An 18076-nucleotide genomic window follows, 5' to 3' on the forward strand; every position below is an offset into this window, starting at 1 on the left:
ACCTGAAATTTTAAAAAGTATTTTTGTAAATAACTCCACTTTAAAAAAATAGAAAATACAATCTTTAAGTTCATTATGTTGCAAGTGATATTCCAATAACAACCAGTTTAAAAAAAAAATAAGAGGATTTTTGGCTCACTGAACTTCAAAATCTGTTTGATAAAGCATTTCAGTGATGCCAAGGACCTGGTTTCTTTTTTCATTATAACTTCCTTGGCATTAACTTCATCCTAAGGTCAGATCCCCTTGTGATCACAAAATAGATGCCAACAACTCACCTGGGGTTACTTATTTCCTTGTCCACATCCAGAGAAAGTACACATACCTCAACCAACCAACAGAAGTCTTGGGCTTCGTTATGAAAGGACCAACTTAACTTTCTGTCTCCATCCTTGGACCAGTCACTCTGACCATGGGACGCCCTTACCAGCTTGTATCAGGGGAGGAAAGGGAGGAGGTCCCCTTGTCCAAGGGGAGGAAGTCTAGTGACTAACTTAGGTCAACATATGCTGGTGGGATAGAGTCATTTGCACCAAAAATTCTAAGGATGGAGTATGAATAATTTCTCAAAAGAAGAAAAGCTGAATGGGTCTTGAGTAGACCTCCAACTAATGTCTTCTGCACAAACTCTAAAAATGAACCACAGAGCTTCCCTGGTGGCTCAGTGGCAAAGAATTCACCTGCCAAAGTAGGAGACCCGGGTTCAATCCCTGATCTGAGAAGGTTCCACATTGTTGCAGAGCAACTAAGCCAGTTTACCATAAACTATTGAGCCTGTGCACTAGAGCCTGGGAACTGCAACTGTTGAGTCCACGTGCCACAACTACTGAAGCTGGCGTGCCCTAGAACCCATGTGCTGCAACAAAGAGTAGTAGTAACTCTTATATATAAAGAGTAGTGGGGGCTAGAGAACAGCCCAAGCAGCAATAAAGATGCAGCACAGCCAAAACAAACAAATAAATAATTAAAAAAAAAAACCTCACAACCAGAACCCTAAATTAGATTTCTCTGGATGCATGCAACAGAAATCAACTCTAACCTAAGAATCCAACACAGAGTTCTTGAAAAGATGCAGAAGCTCACTGGCCACAAGTGAACACTGGAAATCCAGAACTGCTCAGGAATCAGGTGACTCCGAGGAATTAGTAGTAGGAAGTATTCTACAGCTTTTCCTGAGCCCTTTGTCAAAATGGATCAAGTCCAGTCCTATTTTCTCTTCTTTCGCCTCATTCACTGTTTGAAATCCTAGGAGAAGGAGTATGACTGTCCATGATTAGGTCACATCCCTGGACTGATCCTTCCTGACAGGAAGGATCTAGTGGAAGGAACTTCCAAAGACATTTTGGTTTCCAGAGCAATAGGCCAGGATTCCTACTCCCATCAACTCTGCACTCATCTGGGGAGGTGTAATCTCTCAAAAGAAATGGGGTCCTCTTATTTGAGAGGAATAGATGCTGGGTTTAAAAATTACAAACATTCAGGGCTTCCCTGATGGCCCATGGCTAAGACTCTTTGCTCCCAATGCTGGGGGCCTGGGTTTGAGCCCTGGTCAGGGAACTAGATCCCACATGTGGCAGCTAAGGGTTCACATGCTGCAACTAAATCTCCTGTGTGCCACAAATAAGACCCAGCACAGCCAAATAAATAAAAATTTTTAATCAGAAATATTCACCTTAGGTATTACATGATAAAACGTGTGAGATGACACGAAGCGGCACTCAAATGAGAAGTATAAACTGAATGAGTTTACCTGAAAATCAAGATTGAAAATAAGTCAACTAAGATTTCAACTCAAGAAGGTAGAAAGAGAACATGAAAATAAGTGTACTAGAAACCAACAAAACATTGTAAATCAGGTATACTTCAAAGAATAAATTACAAAATAAAGAAAATGGGCTCAAAGTGTGAGAAATTATTCAAGATAAAAGTAGATATTTGTCATCAAATCAAAAACCCCAACTATTGACTAGTGAATATAATAAACCTGGTTCTTGGACCAGCCCACTAAAACAGACCAATCTTTGGCAAGTTTGGTCAATAAAGAAAGGGAGGCAGGGAGGAAGACAGAGAAGAGGAAGAGCAAAAATACAAATAAACAACATTAGGGGTTATAACTACAGGTATGGAGATTTTAACAGATTATAAAAGTATAAAATGTACAGATTTATAACAATAAATTGAAAGCTACATGAAAAAGATATTGTATTAGAAAAATAACAGTTACAAAAATTGACTCCAGATGTAGAAGCTTCAAGAGACAAACAATTAGAGAAGGAATTGAAAAGGTATTTGAGGAGTTTTCCCACAAGTGTCTTCAGGCCCAGACAGTTTCATAGGTGAATTCCACCAAAACTGCATGGAAAATCCCTATGATCTATAACTTTTCCAGAGAACATAAAAATTTCCAGCTTATTTTACAAGGCCAGTAGAACTCTGATAACAAAACACAACAATAGAGAGAGACAAATGTACCCCCCAAAGAAATCTATGGGCCACACCTATTTTCTAACTTACATGTACAAATTCTGAATAAAATCTGAGCAAACTAACCTATAACTATGTTTAAAGAATAATTCATAATGGCCAAGTAGGGTTAATCCCAAACATTCGACGATGCAAAATTAGAAACAATTCAGCCCATCGGCATGTGAAGAAAGTAAAAGGTTAGGACCGTTTCAGTAGGTGTCAAAGCACATGAATCCCTTTTCTGTGTCTGCAAAATCCTTCAACATGGAAATCTTTGGAGAACCTGCCTTGTATTATAGAAGGTGAAAATGCCAGATACCTTGCTTTCCAAGAGTCCTTTGTAACTGGGTCATAGGTACAAGATCAGTAGGACTCACACCCAGACTTTTTAATGTTTATTTGTTTTGACTGTGCCAGGGCTTAGTTGCAGCATGTGAACTCTTAGTTGCGGCATGTGGAATCTAAGTTTCCTGACCAGGGATCAAAGGCGGGCCCCCTGCATTGGGAGTGCAGAGTCTTAGCCACTGGACCACCAGGGAAGTCCCTCGAACCCAGACTTTGAATCAGGAGTTAGTATCACAACAGAGGAGGGATAATGCAGGATTCTCTCTCTGCAGTCAGGAGGCTGTGCTAACTCTAAGCTCCTGGCCCAGCAGTTGCAGTGGAACAAGCTTCGGAGACGTGGTCTTGCAGCAAGAGCAGAGATTTCTCACCAGACTGGTTCTGCAGCCTCGTTCTCAGCTCTGTTCCTAGCTACACTGGCCCACGTATGGTTCTCTAGCCCTCGTTTAGAAGCCTGTGAGGTAGCCAATGTAGTTTCAATAAATTCCTCTTCAGCCTAAATTAAGTAGAAAAAATTTCTGTTGCTTACAACTAAAAACCCTAACTGATGCCAAAATGGCAAAAAATCCCAACAGCCTCAGAGACCTTACTCCATGTCGTGGGCTCCATGCAACTTCACTTCGCTTCTTGCTACTTACTTAGTGCCTCATTTTCTTCATATCTTTGAGTACTCTTTGCAGCCAACAAATTATATAAAATTATATAACTAACAGGTCTATGGATTAACTGCATCTGGCTCAAGTATCTGTTCTTTGTCCAGTCACCAGCCAGCAGATAAGGGCAGGCCCATGAGACTGCAGGGTATCCCTTCTAGGGGACAGTCAATAGGACATTTTCATCATGGAAGGGGCTGTGGACCAACAGATATGACATCTATCTGAAAGAGGCATCCAACTGGGTCTTGGGAAATCCTAAAAGGCTTTTCAGAGGAAGAAATTCTGGGTTGGAACTCTCCAGATAAGTAAGTTAGGCAGAAAGGCATGAAGGGTGAGAAGAAGGCACAAGAAACAGAGTAACCTGGAGGAGGAAATGGCAACCCACTCCAGTATTCTTGCCTGGAGAATCCCATGGACAGGGGAGCCTGGCAGGCTACAGTCCATGGGGTCTCAAAGAGCTGGACATGACTTAGCAACTACACAGATACGGAAAACAAACTAATAGTTATCAAAGGAGAGACAAGTGTGATGGGACAAATTATGTGTATGGGATTAAGAAATTAAAAACTCCTATTTATAAAACAGCAACAAATTTATATTGTATCAGATAAAGACTTATAGCCATCATTGTATAATAATATTTGGTAGAGTATAATCTGTAAAATACTGAATCACTGTGCTGTACACCTGAAACTAGTATAATATTGTAAATCTACTGCAATTAAAAATAAAAAAAGGTGAATTTTCCAAAAAAAAAAAAAAAAAGAAAGAGAGTAACCTACAGTCAAGGGTGGAGCATTAAGAAATGGGATTCGGGACTTCCCTGGGGGTTCAGAGGCTAGGACTCGGAGTTCCCAATGCTAGGAGCCCAGGTTTTGATCCCTGGTCAGGGAACTAGATTCTGCATGCCGCAACTAAGAGTTCTCATGCCACATCTAAGATCCAGCTCAGTGAAAGAAACGAAGGAAGGAAGGAAGAGATAGGGGCTGGACAGGTGGGCAAGGGCCAGATCTTACAAGACTCTGTAGGCCTGTTAGGGATCTCAGACTCCCTCCTGAGGGCTGCAAGGAGCCATTGGTGAATTTCAAGCAGTGGAAGGATACGAGTATTTCTGAAGGACCACTCGGGTGGGGAGAAGGAGGGAGTCAGTAAATGGGGAGAGCAGTGGAGAGGCTGTCACAGAGACACAGTGGACAGAGCATGGCACCCTGGACGAAGATGGTGGCAGTTAGGGTGGAAAAAAGGGGGCTGAGGGGCATTGGGAGGGAAAACCAGTGGGACTTGGTGGCAGGTTAAATAGGCGGTGGAGCTAAGGATGACTCTCAGGGATTTTGCTTGTACTAGATAAATGAGCAGATGACAAAACCATTCACCAGGTTGGACAACACAGGAAGACAGGCTATTTAGAGACAGGCGATGAACTTTTTGAACATATTGCTTCAAGGCCTGTGGGACAGCCAAGAAATTCAAAAGGCGGTGGGACATACGTGTTTGGGTCTCAGGAGAGGGGTCTGGGCTAGAGATGAAGACTTGAGAGTCGCTGGGGGGACAAGTGGTGGTCGAAGGCAAGGGAATGGATGAGGAGAAGCTCGGGGGTTTGTGTGGCATCAGAGAAGGCCAGTGACCAAACTCTGGGGGCAGGTTAATCTCTCATGAAGGATAGAAGAAGAGGAATCCACAAAGAAGATTTGAAAAAGGTCAGCTAGAGAAGCAGGAAGAAAACCAAGAAAAAATTACTATTGGATAAACAACAAGGTCCTACTGTATAGCACAGGAACTATATTCAATATCCTGGGATAAGCCATAATAGAAAAGAATATCAATAAGAATGTATGTATATGTATAACTGAGTCACTGGTGGTAAAGCAGAACAACACAACCTGTCAACCAACTCTAATTCAATCAAAAATAAATTTTAAAAAAAAGCTCTAAAAAAGAAAAAAATTACTGTCATGAGTCCCAAGGTGGGAGTGGCCACAGGTGTGCAGGCTGCGGAAAACAAGATGGTGTGGAGGAAAGAGTGTCGGGTGGGTGGAGAGGGTCAGGGGTACATGGCAAGAACTGAGTCCGTGGAGTAGGGGGCAGGTGGGAAGCAGCCTAAAGGAGGGTGAGGAGTGAGAGGGAGGCCAGGTTAAAAGTAGGCAATTCTAAGAATGCAGCTGTGAAGGGGAAATGAGGGGGGCAGCTGGAGAGGTTTTTAAAGCCTGGAAGCGAGTGGTGGTTGGAGTCCACCCCCAATCTCCCCAAGGTAGGCGGAGAGCAGGCGAGAACAGAGCCAAAAGAAGGGCTCAGGGCAAGTTGTGGAAGGATGTGATAAGGGCCTGTGTCCAGGATGGAGGCTGTTCCCCGGTTCCAGGAGCCCATATCAGGCTGCCATTTCCTCCCCATCCCTACCCTCTTCCTGCCCCTAACCAGGCCCTCCCTGGAGCTGGAAGACAGAAGGACCAAGTCACACCCTGGAAGAAGCTCTGTGTCTCCGGAGGTTCTTCTGCCGGTCTGTGAGCTGGGGCCAGGGCTCTGGGAGGCCGGGGCCTGAGTGAGAGAGAACAGCCAAGGGCTGGAGCTAGCAGTTTAGGTTTTGCAGGGCAAGGGGAGGAGAGGGGAAGGAAGGGAGAGAGGTGTAGGAGCTGAGTTTCTGGAACAATCCTAGAGGCCGTAGTGGGGGCCAGGGCCTGGAGGCATACTGTTGGGGGCCCGAGGGGTGCCCACTCAAGCCCCCCTTGCCCACAGGTCACCATGCCCCTCCTCCTCCTGCTGCTCCTGCTGCCAAGCCCTTCACACCCTGTCCCCATCTGTGAAGTCGGCAACAAGGACAGCCAGGTAGAAGTGAACTGTGAAAATAAGGGACTGAAGGCACCACCTCCAGACCTGCCGGCCGACACCGCCATCCTCCACCTGGGTGAGAACCCCCTGGGCACTTTCTCCATGGCATCCGTGTTGAATCTATCCCACCTCACTGAGCTGTTCCTGGGTAAGACCCAGCTGACCAGCCTGCAAGCAGACGCGAAACTGCCGCAGCTGGAGGTCCTGAATCTAGCCCACAATAAGCTGAGAAGCCTGCCCGAGCTGGGACGGGCACTGCCAGTTCTCTCCATCCTGGACGTGTCCTTCAACGAGCTGACCTCATTGCCTTCTGATGCTCTGCATGGCCTGAGCCGCCTCCAAGAGCTCTATCTGCGCGGAAACCAGCTGAGGACTCTGCCCCCTGAGCTCCTAGTGCCCACGCCCCGCCTGAAGAAGCTTAACCTGGCTGAAAACGACTTGCAAGAGCTGCCCCCTGAGCTTCTAAAAGAGTTGGAGGAACTTGACACCCTCTACCTCCAAAAGAACAGGCTGCGCACGATACCAAAGGACTTCTTTGGGATGCTCCTCCTGCCTTACGCTTTTTTCCATAACAACTCCTGGTCCTGTGACTGTGGGATCCTCTATTTCAGCCGCTGGCTGCAGGACAACCCCAGCAACGTGTATGTATGGAAGGAGGATGTGGACATTAAGGCCATGACCCCTGATGTGAAGAGCGTTCAATGTGTCAATATGAATGGCATGTACGTCTACAACTTCTTGGGGGATGGCTGCAACATCCCTGGTGACAGGGACAACCTGGACTACGATGAATATGAAGACAAAGACGAACAGGAGCTACCTGTCACGAGCACTGTAAGCAGCCTCTCTAGCCACACCACACACTGGAACCTGCTCTATTTAACACTGCCTACTTCACCAGGCAGTCAAGTGTCCTCCTTGCCTCCAGTTAAGAAATTGACCACGATCCCAATTACTATAGACTCCATCACCTCCTCCAAAACTCTAAACCCCACTACTGAGCCCCCCACAACCCCAACCACCCCAGAATCCACAACACCGACCACCCCAGAACCCACAACACCGACCACCCCAGAACCCACAACACCGACCACCCTAGAGCCCACTACCCCAACCACCCCAGAATCCACAACACCGACCACCCCAGAACCGACAACACCGACCACCCCAGAACCCACATTCCCGACCACCCCAGAGCCCACTACCCCGACCACCCTAGAGCCCACTACCCCAACCACCCCAGAACCCGTAAGTGAGACGTTACAACCAACCATATTCTTAACCTCCACAGAATCCATTTCACTCCCCACTATCTTAGAATCCACTATAACCATCATCTCTGAATCTGACAACCTCTGGAAGATCCAGGGATTGGCTAGTTCCAGTAACAACCCTGTTCTCAGCTCTGACTCTTGCTGTCTGTTCCTGGGCTTCTATATCTTGGGTCTCCTCTGGCTCCTCGTTGCCTCTGTGATCCTCATCCTGCTGCTGTGCTGGGTCCAGCAGGTGAAGCCATGGGCCCTGGCCACGGCCACCCACACGGCGCACCTGGAGCTGCAGAGGGGAAGGCAGGTGACGGTACACCGGGCCTGGCTGCTTTTCTTCCAAGGCTTACTTCCCACTTTCCGCTCTAGCCTTTTCCTGTGGGTGCGGCCTAATGGCCGCATGGGGCCTCTGCAGGCAGGTCGGCGGCCTTCGGCCTTGAGCCTGGGTCGTGGTGGGGATCTGCTGGGGACAGTGGGTGTTAGGTACTCTGGCCACAGCCTCTGAGGGTGGGTGGTTTGGGGACCCCGAGACAGAGTCTGATAGACTCTCCTATTGGGGTCTAATAGGGGGTGGGTGGGTATGGAGCACAGGGTCAAGGAGGTCTTCATTACTGTGCCTTTATCAGGAGTCTCCCCTGCACACAGTTGCAGACCCAACAAATCATGGAGGAGCTGGAGGGGAGGTCACCGAACAGAGCTCCATATGTTGGATGGATGGTGGGGTTCCCAGACCACTAGGTTATTACTACCACTTTGGGGAAGTTTTAGGAAAGAGCAAATAACATTGTAAAGGTGGTTCCCAAGTGTACCTGTTGAGGAAAACTTGGAAAGAGATGTGTCAACATGTGGGCCCTGAGTATCTCTGGATGGTATAAATAGGGGTGGTTTTCTGTTCTTTCCCTCTGTTTACCATTTTCTAGTTTTCCACCATCATAATGTTATTTGTACAATAAACATAATTTTAAAATGGAATTTTGTTTCTTTGGGAGAGGCAAACAAGGCTGGGGCACCTTCACCAGCATTCCCAAGGCCCCAGCTGCCCCACCCTAGTTGCACTGCTCAGAAGCTCTAGTCCTGACCTGTGCCTCCCCTGCCTGGGGTGCCTTCCTTCTCTCCTCCAGGGGTCACCAACAACCAGGCCACCGCGAGCAAGTTCCAAGTCAAGAATCAGAAGTTTCCTGGGAGCTCAGGGATGCTACTGAGGGTATCTGCCTGCAGCCCGCAGTACTAGGCCAGGTGGGTGCTTCCTGGCACCGGGGGGCACCAGAAACACAGCTCTCCTGCTCTGCCCAGAGTGGCAGGACAGGGCAGGGGAGGGCCTGGCAGCGAGCACCATCTTGGTGGGTTTTACTGAGTTACTCTCAGGTTTCCTGCTGTGAAGCCAGGAGGCAGGCAAATGGAGCCCACTTCTCTTCCCAGGTGCCCTGGGCTCCGCCATTCCCCTTAGCATGCTGCGTCGACTTTCTCTCCTGCCTCTAGCCCAAGCCCAGACTTGGGGTCCAGAGAATGTGAGTGAGGGCTAAGCATTTCTGGCTCCAGGGAGACCTCCTCCTCCTTTGGGTGGTGCAGGGAGAATCTTCCTAATGTGAAACGCTGACATGTTTCTTCCTGTGAACTCTTCCCATGATAGAACACAGCTCTTGAGCTTGGCCACCGACTTCTGTGCACCAACCCACCTAACGGTCCGGCTTCCCCTCTCCCAGCAAACACTTCACTGCCTGTGCTCCAGCTATTAGACTCTGCAGAGATTACCAGCTCCTCAGAGTTTCTCTAAGCCTTTGCTCTCAGAGGGCCAGGAATGCTTCCCCGCCCTGCTTCCCTGACCAGTCGGTTACTGTGCAGTCTCTCCTGGCCCAGACCAGCCTGGGTGTTTCATGTCACCCTGCAATGGTCTGCTGGTGACTCTCAGTTTCCGTGTCACTCTCCCCTCTGGACTTGGAACTCATTAAGGACAAGATCCAGGCTTCAAGTGTCCCTAAGCAGCTCCTGTGGCCCAGGCCAGCATGTGTGCAGAGTGGGTAAGACAAGACGCAGAGGTGGGAGGGCCGGGCTGCACTGCCAGGCTGTTGAGCTCAACTTCTGCTTCTACTGATGGGTTCTGCCAAGGGGACAGCTCCCAGCTGCTGCCTGCCTGTCCCTTGGCCTGGCTCCGGAGAAGCCTTCAGGCCTCAAGCACCAGGCTCTTCTTCCAACTGACCTTCCTATGTCCTTTTATGTCCCAAGAGGTTTCTAAACTTCTTGAGGGCAGGGCCTGGTATCCCACATCTAAAGAAACAAAGAAGGCAATCACCCTCCCCAGCCTGTGGCCCAGATCAAGTCTCCGGCAAACATCTTCCCCTTCCTAAGCCTCCAGGCTCTGGGGGCCTGACTGTGTCCACTCCATGCCCTGCCCCCACCCTCCCTCCCACCTCGAAGGTCAGCCTTCTCCTCTCAGGCTGTAATCCCTCCCTCTTCAGGCTGCAGAAGCCGTCACCAGACCCCCAAGGCTTTTTCTGGGGATTACATGAGACGACCTGGGCGTCTGCCGAGTTCTTGGGGGAGCAGCTGGGAAGACTGGAGTTTGGGTTTTTCTCATACGTCAGCTGCTGCAATATGACTGATTTATATATAACGCTTGTATAAAAACCGTGAGTGCTCTTTCTTTAATAATTTTTCTTACAAACTCCAGTTCCTATTCTCCAGGAGCATCTGCTCGTTTGTCCGGTCTCCTCCCCGTCCTGTGCCCACAACTCTCCAGATTTGGGGGTGGTGTCAGCAATCCAATTTATTGATTATGTCCTCAGTGAGGTGGAGGAAGGGCCACGTCCTCCTACTGCAGACCTTTGATCATCTTGACGGCTTCTGCTCTCTCCTGTCCCTTCAGCCCTGCCTTGGTTTCCCCACTGAAAAGGGAGGGGCTTCTGCTGTCCTATGTGCCCTGAAACTAATATCCAAGGAGGCCCCAGAAATCCCCAGTGAGCTTCCAAGGTATAGCCAGGGACAGAGATGATGCTGATCAGGGCAAGGAGGGCAAGCTGGAGCTGGGCAGGACAGACCAAAGTCTTTAACCGTAGAGCAGGGAACCACACCGTGTTGGGAAAATAAATAGAGGGGCCCAGGGTAGCAGAGTCCAGGCCCCCAGGGTTGGGGGACACTGACTGTAGGAGCAGGGGGTGAGATGGAGCCCCAGCGCAGCGACTCCAGGCCCCCCACCCGCCTCAGCCACTGAGGAAGAGACGCTTGTAGGCCTTGTTCATCTGCTCCAAGAAGATGAAAGTGAGGACAGTGTGGGGGCCCAGGCGGGCATAGTATGGTGTAAAGCCCTTCCACAGGCTGAAGAAGCCCTCGTAGCGCACGACCTTCACCAGCACATCCTAGACAGAAAGGCAGGCAGGGCACTGAGGCTAGGACCTGGCCTCTGGGGTCCTCTTCCTCTTACCCAGCTACCCGCCTTCTCCCCCTTCCCCCCAGCATCCAATCCTGCAGCCCAAGCCCCAGGCTCTGGTTCCTCACCAGCCCATTCTTGTATTCTGGCTTCCCGTCAATCATCCGCATGTTCTGGATCCTGAAGGGCAGGAGGCAGGGACATGAGGACACAAGAGGGACTTTCCCATCCCTCTCCAGGCCCAGGTCTGTCCAGATTGTCCAGATACTCACCGGGTCTTGACAATGTCCACGGGCATGGAGGCAGCAGTGGTGACCAGGCCACTGATCATGCTAGCACAGAAGTGGCACAGGATGTTGTCAGAGAAGTAGCCTGGGGGAGGTGGAGCAGGGGGTGGCAATCAGCTCGAAGCTGGTCCAGGCTAGCTGGGAGCTGAGGGCTCAGCTCTGGGTCTCACCTGAGTCCAGTAAAAACTGCTTGGACTGGGAGTAGGAGGCAAGCTGGGCGGCGTTGACGACGACAGCCCGAGCCATGGTAGGGATGCAGCCCTGGGGTGAGAGGTGGAGGGGGAGTCAGAAATGCCCAAGACTGGACCCCAGGTCCCCTAAATCTCCAGCCCCTCTACTCACCCTCCATAGTGTGGGGACCCCCTCTTCCCGGACAATTCGAAACAGGGCATTAAACACGTTTTTGTAGCCACGACGCTGGTCAACTGGAAGCCTGGAGGGAAGGCAGGGAGAGGCCAAGTTTGGGCTAGACCACTCTGCCCCCACAGGCACAAAGAAAGGGAGGCCAGAATGCTGTGAACAGGTGAATGCTGTGCCCTAGATCTAGGATAAGAAATCACTTCTTTCATACTACATTCCAGGGAATGGGGCTGGGGGCAGGCTCAGACCTAGAACTCACCGGCCATCAGCGGTCATGCGGATAAGAGCCACTTCAGCTGGTGTCCCCACAAAGGCACCAGTTGCACCTGCAGTCATGCCAATCACAGCCTTCAGCAGAAAGCCAGGGGGTGTACCGTCAGCCCCAGTCAGGCGCTCAAACAGCACAGTATAGATACCAAGACGAGTAGTAGTGTAGGTGGCCTGGCGCAACAGGCCAGCTGATAGCCTGGGGGGGCGGGGAGTGAAGGGGTCAGTGAGTCAAGCCCAGGTCTAGAGCTGTCAACCCACAACCTACCCCCATCCTTTGGCCCCAGTACCCGGTGTAAATGCCCCTCAGCCCTTCTGCCCTCAGGATGCTGGTGAAGGCATGGAAGCTGGTTTTGTACTCTCGTGTCTTGGCTCCTTCCCCACTCAGCTGCATCCGGTTCTTCACCAGGTCCAAGGGCTGCACAAAAACTGTAGCTCCCATCCTGGGGGAAGACAGGGGTAGCATTAACGGCTAGGTGTCTCAGATCTACCAAAGTCCCCTGGAGCCCAGCAACAAGAGGTCACAAAGGGCAGGGCCTGCCATGCCATTGATTAAGTGTTCAGGAGCTGGTGGGCACGTGTACAAGAGTCTCTACCTGTATCAAGAGCAATGGGTCTTAAAAGTCCAGCAGTCCAGAAGGGACCATGCAATGAAAGCGTTTCACACAGCAACAAGGGTGTCAAGCAGTGACCCCGGGATTGCGTGCAGTCCAACCCAAGGAGAGGTGGGCATTCATGATCTAGGACCCCATATAGTCCAGCAGGAGCCATGCAATGACCTGAAACCCCATACAGTCCCGCAGTCAAGCAATGGGTTGGGAAACTCAGGTGGTCTGGTGGGGGTCGTGCATGCAGCCCAAAGGCGCCCTGCGATGGGTGAAAAGAGCCTGGCAGTCCATCAAGGATCTTGCGATACGATGGGGACGGCACTGACCCCGTGTCAGCTCGGTTCACTGCAACACACCCAAAGAAGAACCGGGCCCGGTACCTTGCACCCGTCCCTTCCTCCTCCTGTCCCATCCCTGGGGCCTGAGCTTACCCGGCCAGGCCCCCAAACAGGAACTTGACGGACTTAGGGGAGGTACGGGGCTTCCCGTCCATCCCAGAAGCCCCGGGACTCGCCGTCGCCGCCATCGCCACTCAATGGCCCTCGGCTCGCGGTCCCGTGCGCGCGCGGCCCCGCTCGCGCCCAAGGTGACACCGCGCGCGCAACAGGGGCGAGGGCGCGCGCGCACGCCCCTCCAGCTCTCAGGTCCAGCGCTAGCTGGAAGTTGGCGCAGGCGCAGGCGCGAGCGCAAAGGCGGCCGGGAGTAAGGCGGAGCTGAAGGAGGAGCTTCAAGAACGGGTGCGGGAAGGGGTGTGGCTGATTTTGGAAGCCGAAGCTAAGGCGCAATTTTTATCGAATTGGAATCGCGGGAAAACAGAGAGGAGGGTATCTGAAGATCTCGCGAGATGGACTGAGCTAGGCGAGTCAGAATTGGGCGGTATCTCGCGATGCATACAGGAAGCTGTCAGCTGGTGGTGGGGGGAAGGTGCTGAGGCCTCTCGCGAGACTTGAAGGTACCGCGGCGGCCAGAAGAAGGACAGGTTTGTAAACCGGGGTGCTGCAGGGTCCTAGGCACTAGCGGGGAAACGACTAAGTAGTCATCTGATACATCGGTGCTCCTTTCATCCCTACAGGCGCTGCCTCCACCTCTGACCTTTCTTTTAATCGGTCTTTTAGAACCGGAAGTCCTTAGTCGTGAGCGTCCAATGCTGGAAGCGGCCTGACTTTCCTTGCCGGAAACTCTTTTCCAGGGGCTGGGAGGACGGCCCACCTGGCCGGAAGTCCCGCCCCTTTGCGCTCCCCCACCCTTCCAGAAGTTTTTCTGTCACCTGTGCTGGTCTCCGTCCCCTTTCCCGGTTTTATTACTATACCAGAAAAGGATTATTTTTAGTCTCTCCCTCCCAGCTCCAATAGACTAGTTGGGTACCTCACTCCCCGAGTCGGAGGTCCTTCCCCGAGCCCCCATGTAGCTGGGAAGTGGGACCTGGGGGTGGTTGGACCCCTGGGATCCTGAAGGAAGGCCAGAGAGGGCGCAGAACTCCCGTTTCTGTTCCTGTTATCCGGACGCGGCCCCCTCCGCCTCTCCTCCCGCTGCCATGCACCCTGCGGCCTTCCCGCTTCCTGTGGTTGTGGTCACTGTGCTGTGGGGAGCGGCCCCCAGTCGGGGGCTCATTCGAGCGGTGAGTCGGAGGGGCCAATGGGGGAAGGGCGCTGAAGGGAGAGGTTGCAGACTAAAGGGCCAACACGGACTCTTGTCCACAGATCTCGGACCACAATGCCAGCATGGACTTTGCAGACCTCCCAGCTCTCTTTGGGGCTGCTTTGAGCCAGGAGGGACTTCAGGTGATTTTTTTCCCCTTTTTCCTGTGTCCTTAAATTATCTTTCCTGGGTAGAAGTTCAGGAGCCTTTCTTGGATGAATCTGTTAGTGGGAAAAGTGTCAAGTTAGGAACTAAGTGCAAGAGCACGTCTAGTGTGGTGGAATCCAGAATCTGGAGGTAAAAGACAAAGTCTACTCCTAGAACTCTGGGCCTTGGAAGGGAAACTGAAAGTGGACTAAGATAACAGGTAGGGCTAGTGGTGCTTATCAGTAGGGTCTCTAGATCCAATTACTGCCATTATGATCTTGACAAGTAATTATCTCTCTGAGCCTTAGTTTGTTTTACTGTAAAATGGGAAAATAATATTAGTTATCACAGGATTATTGGGAGGGTAAATTAGATAAGCAGTTTTGTAGGACTTTTTCACAGACTAAAATATAGCAAGAACTCAGTTGGGCCATAAATACCGGTATTGTTGTTTGTAAGGTGGGTAATTGGAAAATTAAAGGGAGGTGTTAAGAGATAAAATTCAGCAGGACTGAATTTTAAAGCTCTTACTGGCTTTTAATGACCCATGAATCGGGCAGCATTCCACCCAGCAAATAGATCTCTGAAGAACTATACAAAATGAAAGATTTACAGGCAGAAAGGGGTGGGACAAGGAAATTATACCAGCAAAGATTTGTTTGTGGCAAAATCATCTTGCTTTAGGGGACAGAAAGGGTCTATCAGGCAGATTACCTCACTAATGCTGACCATGTAACTCCAGATAGACTGGTTTAAGATTCCATTTTTGGGGGAAGCTAAAATTATAATTGAGTTTGGTAACAGGGGGCTCAGCGCAAATACCTCCATTTGTTTTTTTTTTTAAACAAGTATGTACTAGAGCAGGGAATGTGAAATAGCTTGAGAAAGTGATGTGGATGAATGGAGAATCGAATTACAGTGAATGGGGAACTGGAAGGCCAAAGAATTAGCCAGGAGTTGGGGTACAGATTAGCTCACGTGGGAAAGAGAGGGATGATGCAGAATCCAGTAAAGGGCTGTTGTTTGCCCAGAATTGCATCTTCAGAAGGTTAAGAGGTAGATTTCCGACTTTGGTGTGGTTGCTCAGACCAACCTCAGGAACAAGGACGTGCGGGATGTGGGAGCCAGTGTGCATGGTGGAACCTGTGGGGAGCAGAACCTAGGGAGATGAAATCCAACTGTTGTTTGCTTCTCTTCCCCAGGGCTTCCTTGTGGAGGCTCACCCAGACAATGCCTGCAGCCCCATTGCCCCACCACCCCTAGCCCCGGTCAACGGGTCAGTCTTCATTGCACTGCTTCGAAGATTCGACTGCAACTTTGACCTCAAGGTTGCTGAATGTGGTGTGGGAGCTGGGAGGGTGAGCACCAGGAACGAAAGGTGGCAATGCCCATCATGGTTTCTTATCTGCCTTTTCTCCCTAGGTCCTAAATGCTCAGAAGGCTGGGTATGGTGCAGCTGTGGTACACAATGTGAATTCCAATGAACTTCTGAACATGGTGTGGAATAGTGGTAAGGCTGGACAGCTGCATTTTCAGTAGAGCTTAGACTGAGAGGATAGCAGGAGGGGTGGAGCCTTAGGGAAATCAGTGCTTTGGGTGGGATGGGGCAAGAGAGTCAAAGGATTTGTGTGGCAGCTTGGGTCCCCAGTGTAATGCCCTCATCCCTGCAGAGGAAATCCAGCAGCAAATCTGGATCCCGTCTGTGTTTATTGGGGAGAGGAGCTCCGAGTACCTGCGTGCCCTCTTTGTCTACGAGAAGGGGTAGGACCTGTCCCTCCTTCCTACTCTTCCTTCAGCACTTCCATGCCAACCTGGAGCCCAAGCCTGTGCCCCAACCATTCAGCCTCAGGCCCATCACACTCTTCCTCTTGGTACTTTCTCCCCCATCCCCACCCGCCCTGTCCAGAGCCAGTTTGTCCCTCTTTGTCCTTTTGCCTTTTCCGCCCCTCTAATATCGGTCTTCCTTTTCCCAGGGCTCGGGTGCTTCTTGTCCCAGACAATAGCTTCCCCTTGGGCTATTACCTCATCCCTTTCACAGGGATTGTAGGACTGCTGGTTTTGGCCATGGGAGCAGTGATGGTGAGTAGCTCAGGGACCAAGATGGGAAGAGTCAAGGCCTTTAAAGCCAGATTGGCTCTGGGGTTGCAAGACAGGGATGGTTTGTACTGGATTGTCCAGATTTCTTCTAAGACTGATGCATCCACTCCCTTTCACCAGATAGTTCGTTGCATCCAGCATAGGAAACGGCTCCAGCGGAATCGACTGACCAAAGAGCAGCTGAAACAGATCCCTACACATGACTATCAGAAGGGTGAGGAGGGTTAAGAAGAGCAGGCCTTTCCCACCACTTACCTGGTTCTGAAGGAGTTGAAGCCCAGGAGATAAGGGGCAGAGATGGCAGGGAGATGTCAGTCTGAGATGCCGTCTTTCCTTTTTTAACCCGTACATAAGAGGACAGAACAGGTTTAGAGCAGGAGGTGGAAAGCAAAGATGATTAAATGGAATAGTTGGGGGAGGGGGAAAGATGGAGGACCTTTCTTGTAAGAGAGAAGGTGGATAAAGCAGAAAAATGGAAAGAGTGGGGAAGATGCTGCCAGAGAAGGCAGGCACAGGTAAGAAAGGGCTGGGTCTTCAGGCCTGGAGCCTCCAATGCCCTTATAAGGCTATGGCAGAAGCCCCGCCCCACTTCCTCTCCTCCCACTCACTATCTCTCCACTCACACCAACTCCCAGAAACCCCACTTCCCTTCTTACCTCTGCTTCTCTTTGCTTGTGCCTTCTAAGCCCAGATTCCTCATGTTCCACCCATGCTGTCTTAGCTCTTCCTCTGGCTCTTTAGAGACAGAAAAATATCTTGCAGGTTTAGCACAGGCCTCCCAGAGTGACATCCTGTGGGCCCTGGTTCAGAATGGCTCTGTAAATTAAAGATTTTCTTCTTCCACTAGGAGACCAGTATGATGTGTGTGCCATCTGCCTGGACGAATATGAGGATGGGGACAAGCTGAGGGTACTCCCCTGTGCTCATGGTGAGGCCCTCACTTCCTGTGCCCATGTCCCCAGGCCCCTAGCAGGCATCAGGTGCTTCACCTCATTCCTCTTGGCAGCTTATCACAGCCGCTGTGTGGACCCCTGGCTCACTCAAACCCGGAAGACCTGCCCCATCTGCAAGCAGCCTGTGCATCGGGGTCCTGGGGATGATGAGCAGGAGGAAGAAAGCCAGGGGCAAGAGGGTGATGAGGAAGGGGAGCCAAGGGACCAGCCTGCCTCAGAACGGACCCCTCTTCTGGGCTCCAGCCCCACACCTCCCTCCTCCTTTGGCTCTCTAGCTCCAGCGCCCCTTGTCTTTCCTGGGTCTTCAACAGACCCCTCACCCTCTACATCTTCTGCTGCCATCCTGGTTTAATACTCCCCTCCGCACCACCTCTGATGACCTATTTGCACAGCCCTTCTTCCCCTCTCCAGTCTTCTAGTTTTGAGGATAGGAGACACTTCCACCCCAGATTTCTCCCCTTACCCAGCTCCATCCTTTTGAAGGGGTTGGGGGTACAAAGGGACAGGGTCTTCACTTACTGGGTTAATAAAATTGTTTTTGTGGACTAAGGAAGGGTGAGATCATTCTCACAGAGAAACCTATTATCCTTTGGGGAACTGCTCCTTTCTGCCATACAGGGGCAAGGGCGTGTGGGGAGGGGAGGCGAGGCTAACCTGGCGTCTTGGGGACAGCCCCAGTAGGCATCTGTTGTGACTCAGAGAGGGAGAGCCCCACCCACACATGAGGATGACTCAACTGGCTCTGCCTTGCCCGCAGGCCTGGACCCATTCTCTGGTCTGGATGGCTCTATTCCATTATCCAC

The 18076-nt window shown here is 50.9% G+C and overlaps 3 protein-coding genes across 6 annotated transcripts; 2 read left to right on the forward strand and 1 right to left on the reverse strand.

Annotated features, from left to right (window-relative positions):
• The first annotated feature begins 5777 nt into the window (after positions 1-5777).
• On the forward strand, positions 5778-8791 carry GP1BA (glycoprotein Ib platelet subunit alpha). 2 transcript variants are annotated; one of them, XM_055576777.1, is made up of 3 exons: positions 5778-5958; positions 6195-7121; positions 8674-8791. In XM_055576777.1, the coding sequence occupies exons 1-3, from the start codon at positions 5797-5799 to the stop codon at positions 8752-8754; spliced, it is 1170 nt and encodes a 389-aa protein (XP_055432752.1). In that variant the 5' UTR covers positions 5778-5796; the 3' UTR covers positions 8755-8791. The 2 variants fall into 2 exon arrangements, with proteins under 2 accessions (XP_055432752.1, XP_055432751.1); XM_055576776.1 differs by lacking the exon at positions 8674-8791 and having other exon boundaries at positions 6195-8057.
• A 1384-nt stretch (positions 8792-10175) lies between these two features.
• Positions 10176-13118, reverse strand: SLC25A11 (solute carrier family 25 member 11). The gene is made up of 8 exons (XM_055576783.1): positions 12870-13118; positions 12121-12273; positions 11823-12029; positions 11546-11636; positions 11374-11464; positions 11189-11288; positions 11045-11096; positions 10176-10905 (listed from the first exon to the last, which is right to left on the reverse strand). Exons 1-8 carry the CDS (start codon positions 12962-12964, stop codon positions 10750-10752), a joined length of 945 nt encoding a protein of 314 aa, XP_055432758.1. The 5' UTR covers positions 12965-13118; the 3' UTR covers positions 10176-10749.
• Positions 13119-13184: 66 nt separating this feature from the next.
• Positions 13185-17822, forward strand: RNF167 (ring finger protein 167). 3 transcript variants are annotated; one of them, XM_055576779.1, is made up of 10 exons: positions 13185-13417; positions 13511-14056; positions 14139-14219; positions 15426-15551; positions 15646-15733; positions 15894-15984; positions 16197-16302; positions 16441-16534; positions 17168-17248; positions 17327-17822. In XM_055576779.1, exons 2-10 carry the CDS (start codon positions 13973-13975, stop codon positions 17623-17625), a joined length of 1050 nt encoding a protein of 349 aa, XP_055432754.1. In that variant the 5' UTR covers positions 13185-13417; positions 13511-13972; the 3' UTR covers positions 17626-17822. The 3 variants fall into 3 exon arrangements, with proteins under 3 accessions (XP_055432754.1, XP_055432755.1, XP_055432756.1); XM_055576780.1 differs by having other exon boundaries at positions 13554-14056; XM_055576781.1 differs by lacking the exon at positions 13511-14056 and having other exon boundaries at positions 13186-13417.
• Positions 17823-18076: the final 254 nt, after the last annotated feature.

This window comes from Bubalus kerabau, chromosome 4 (genome assembly GCF_029407905.1).
Source record: "Bubalus kerabau isolate K-KA32 ecotype Philippines breed swamp buffalo chromosome 4, PCC_UOA_SB_1v2, whole genome shotgun sequence".
NCBI lineage: Eukaryota > Metazoa > Chordata > Mammalia > Artiodactyla > Bovidae > Bubalus > Bubalus kerabau.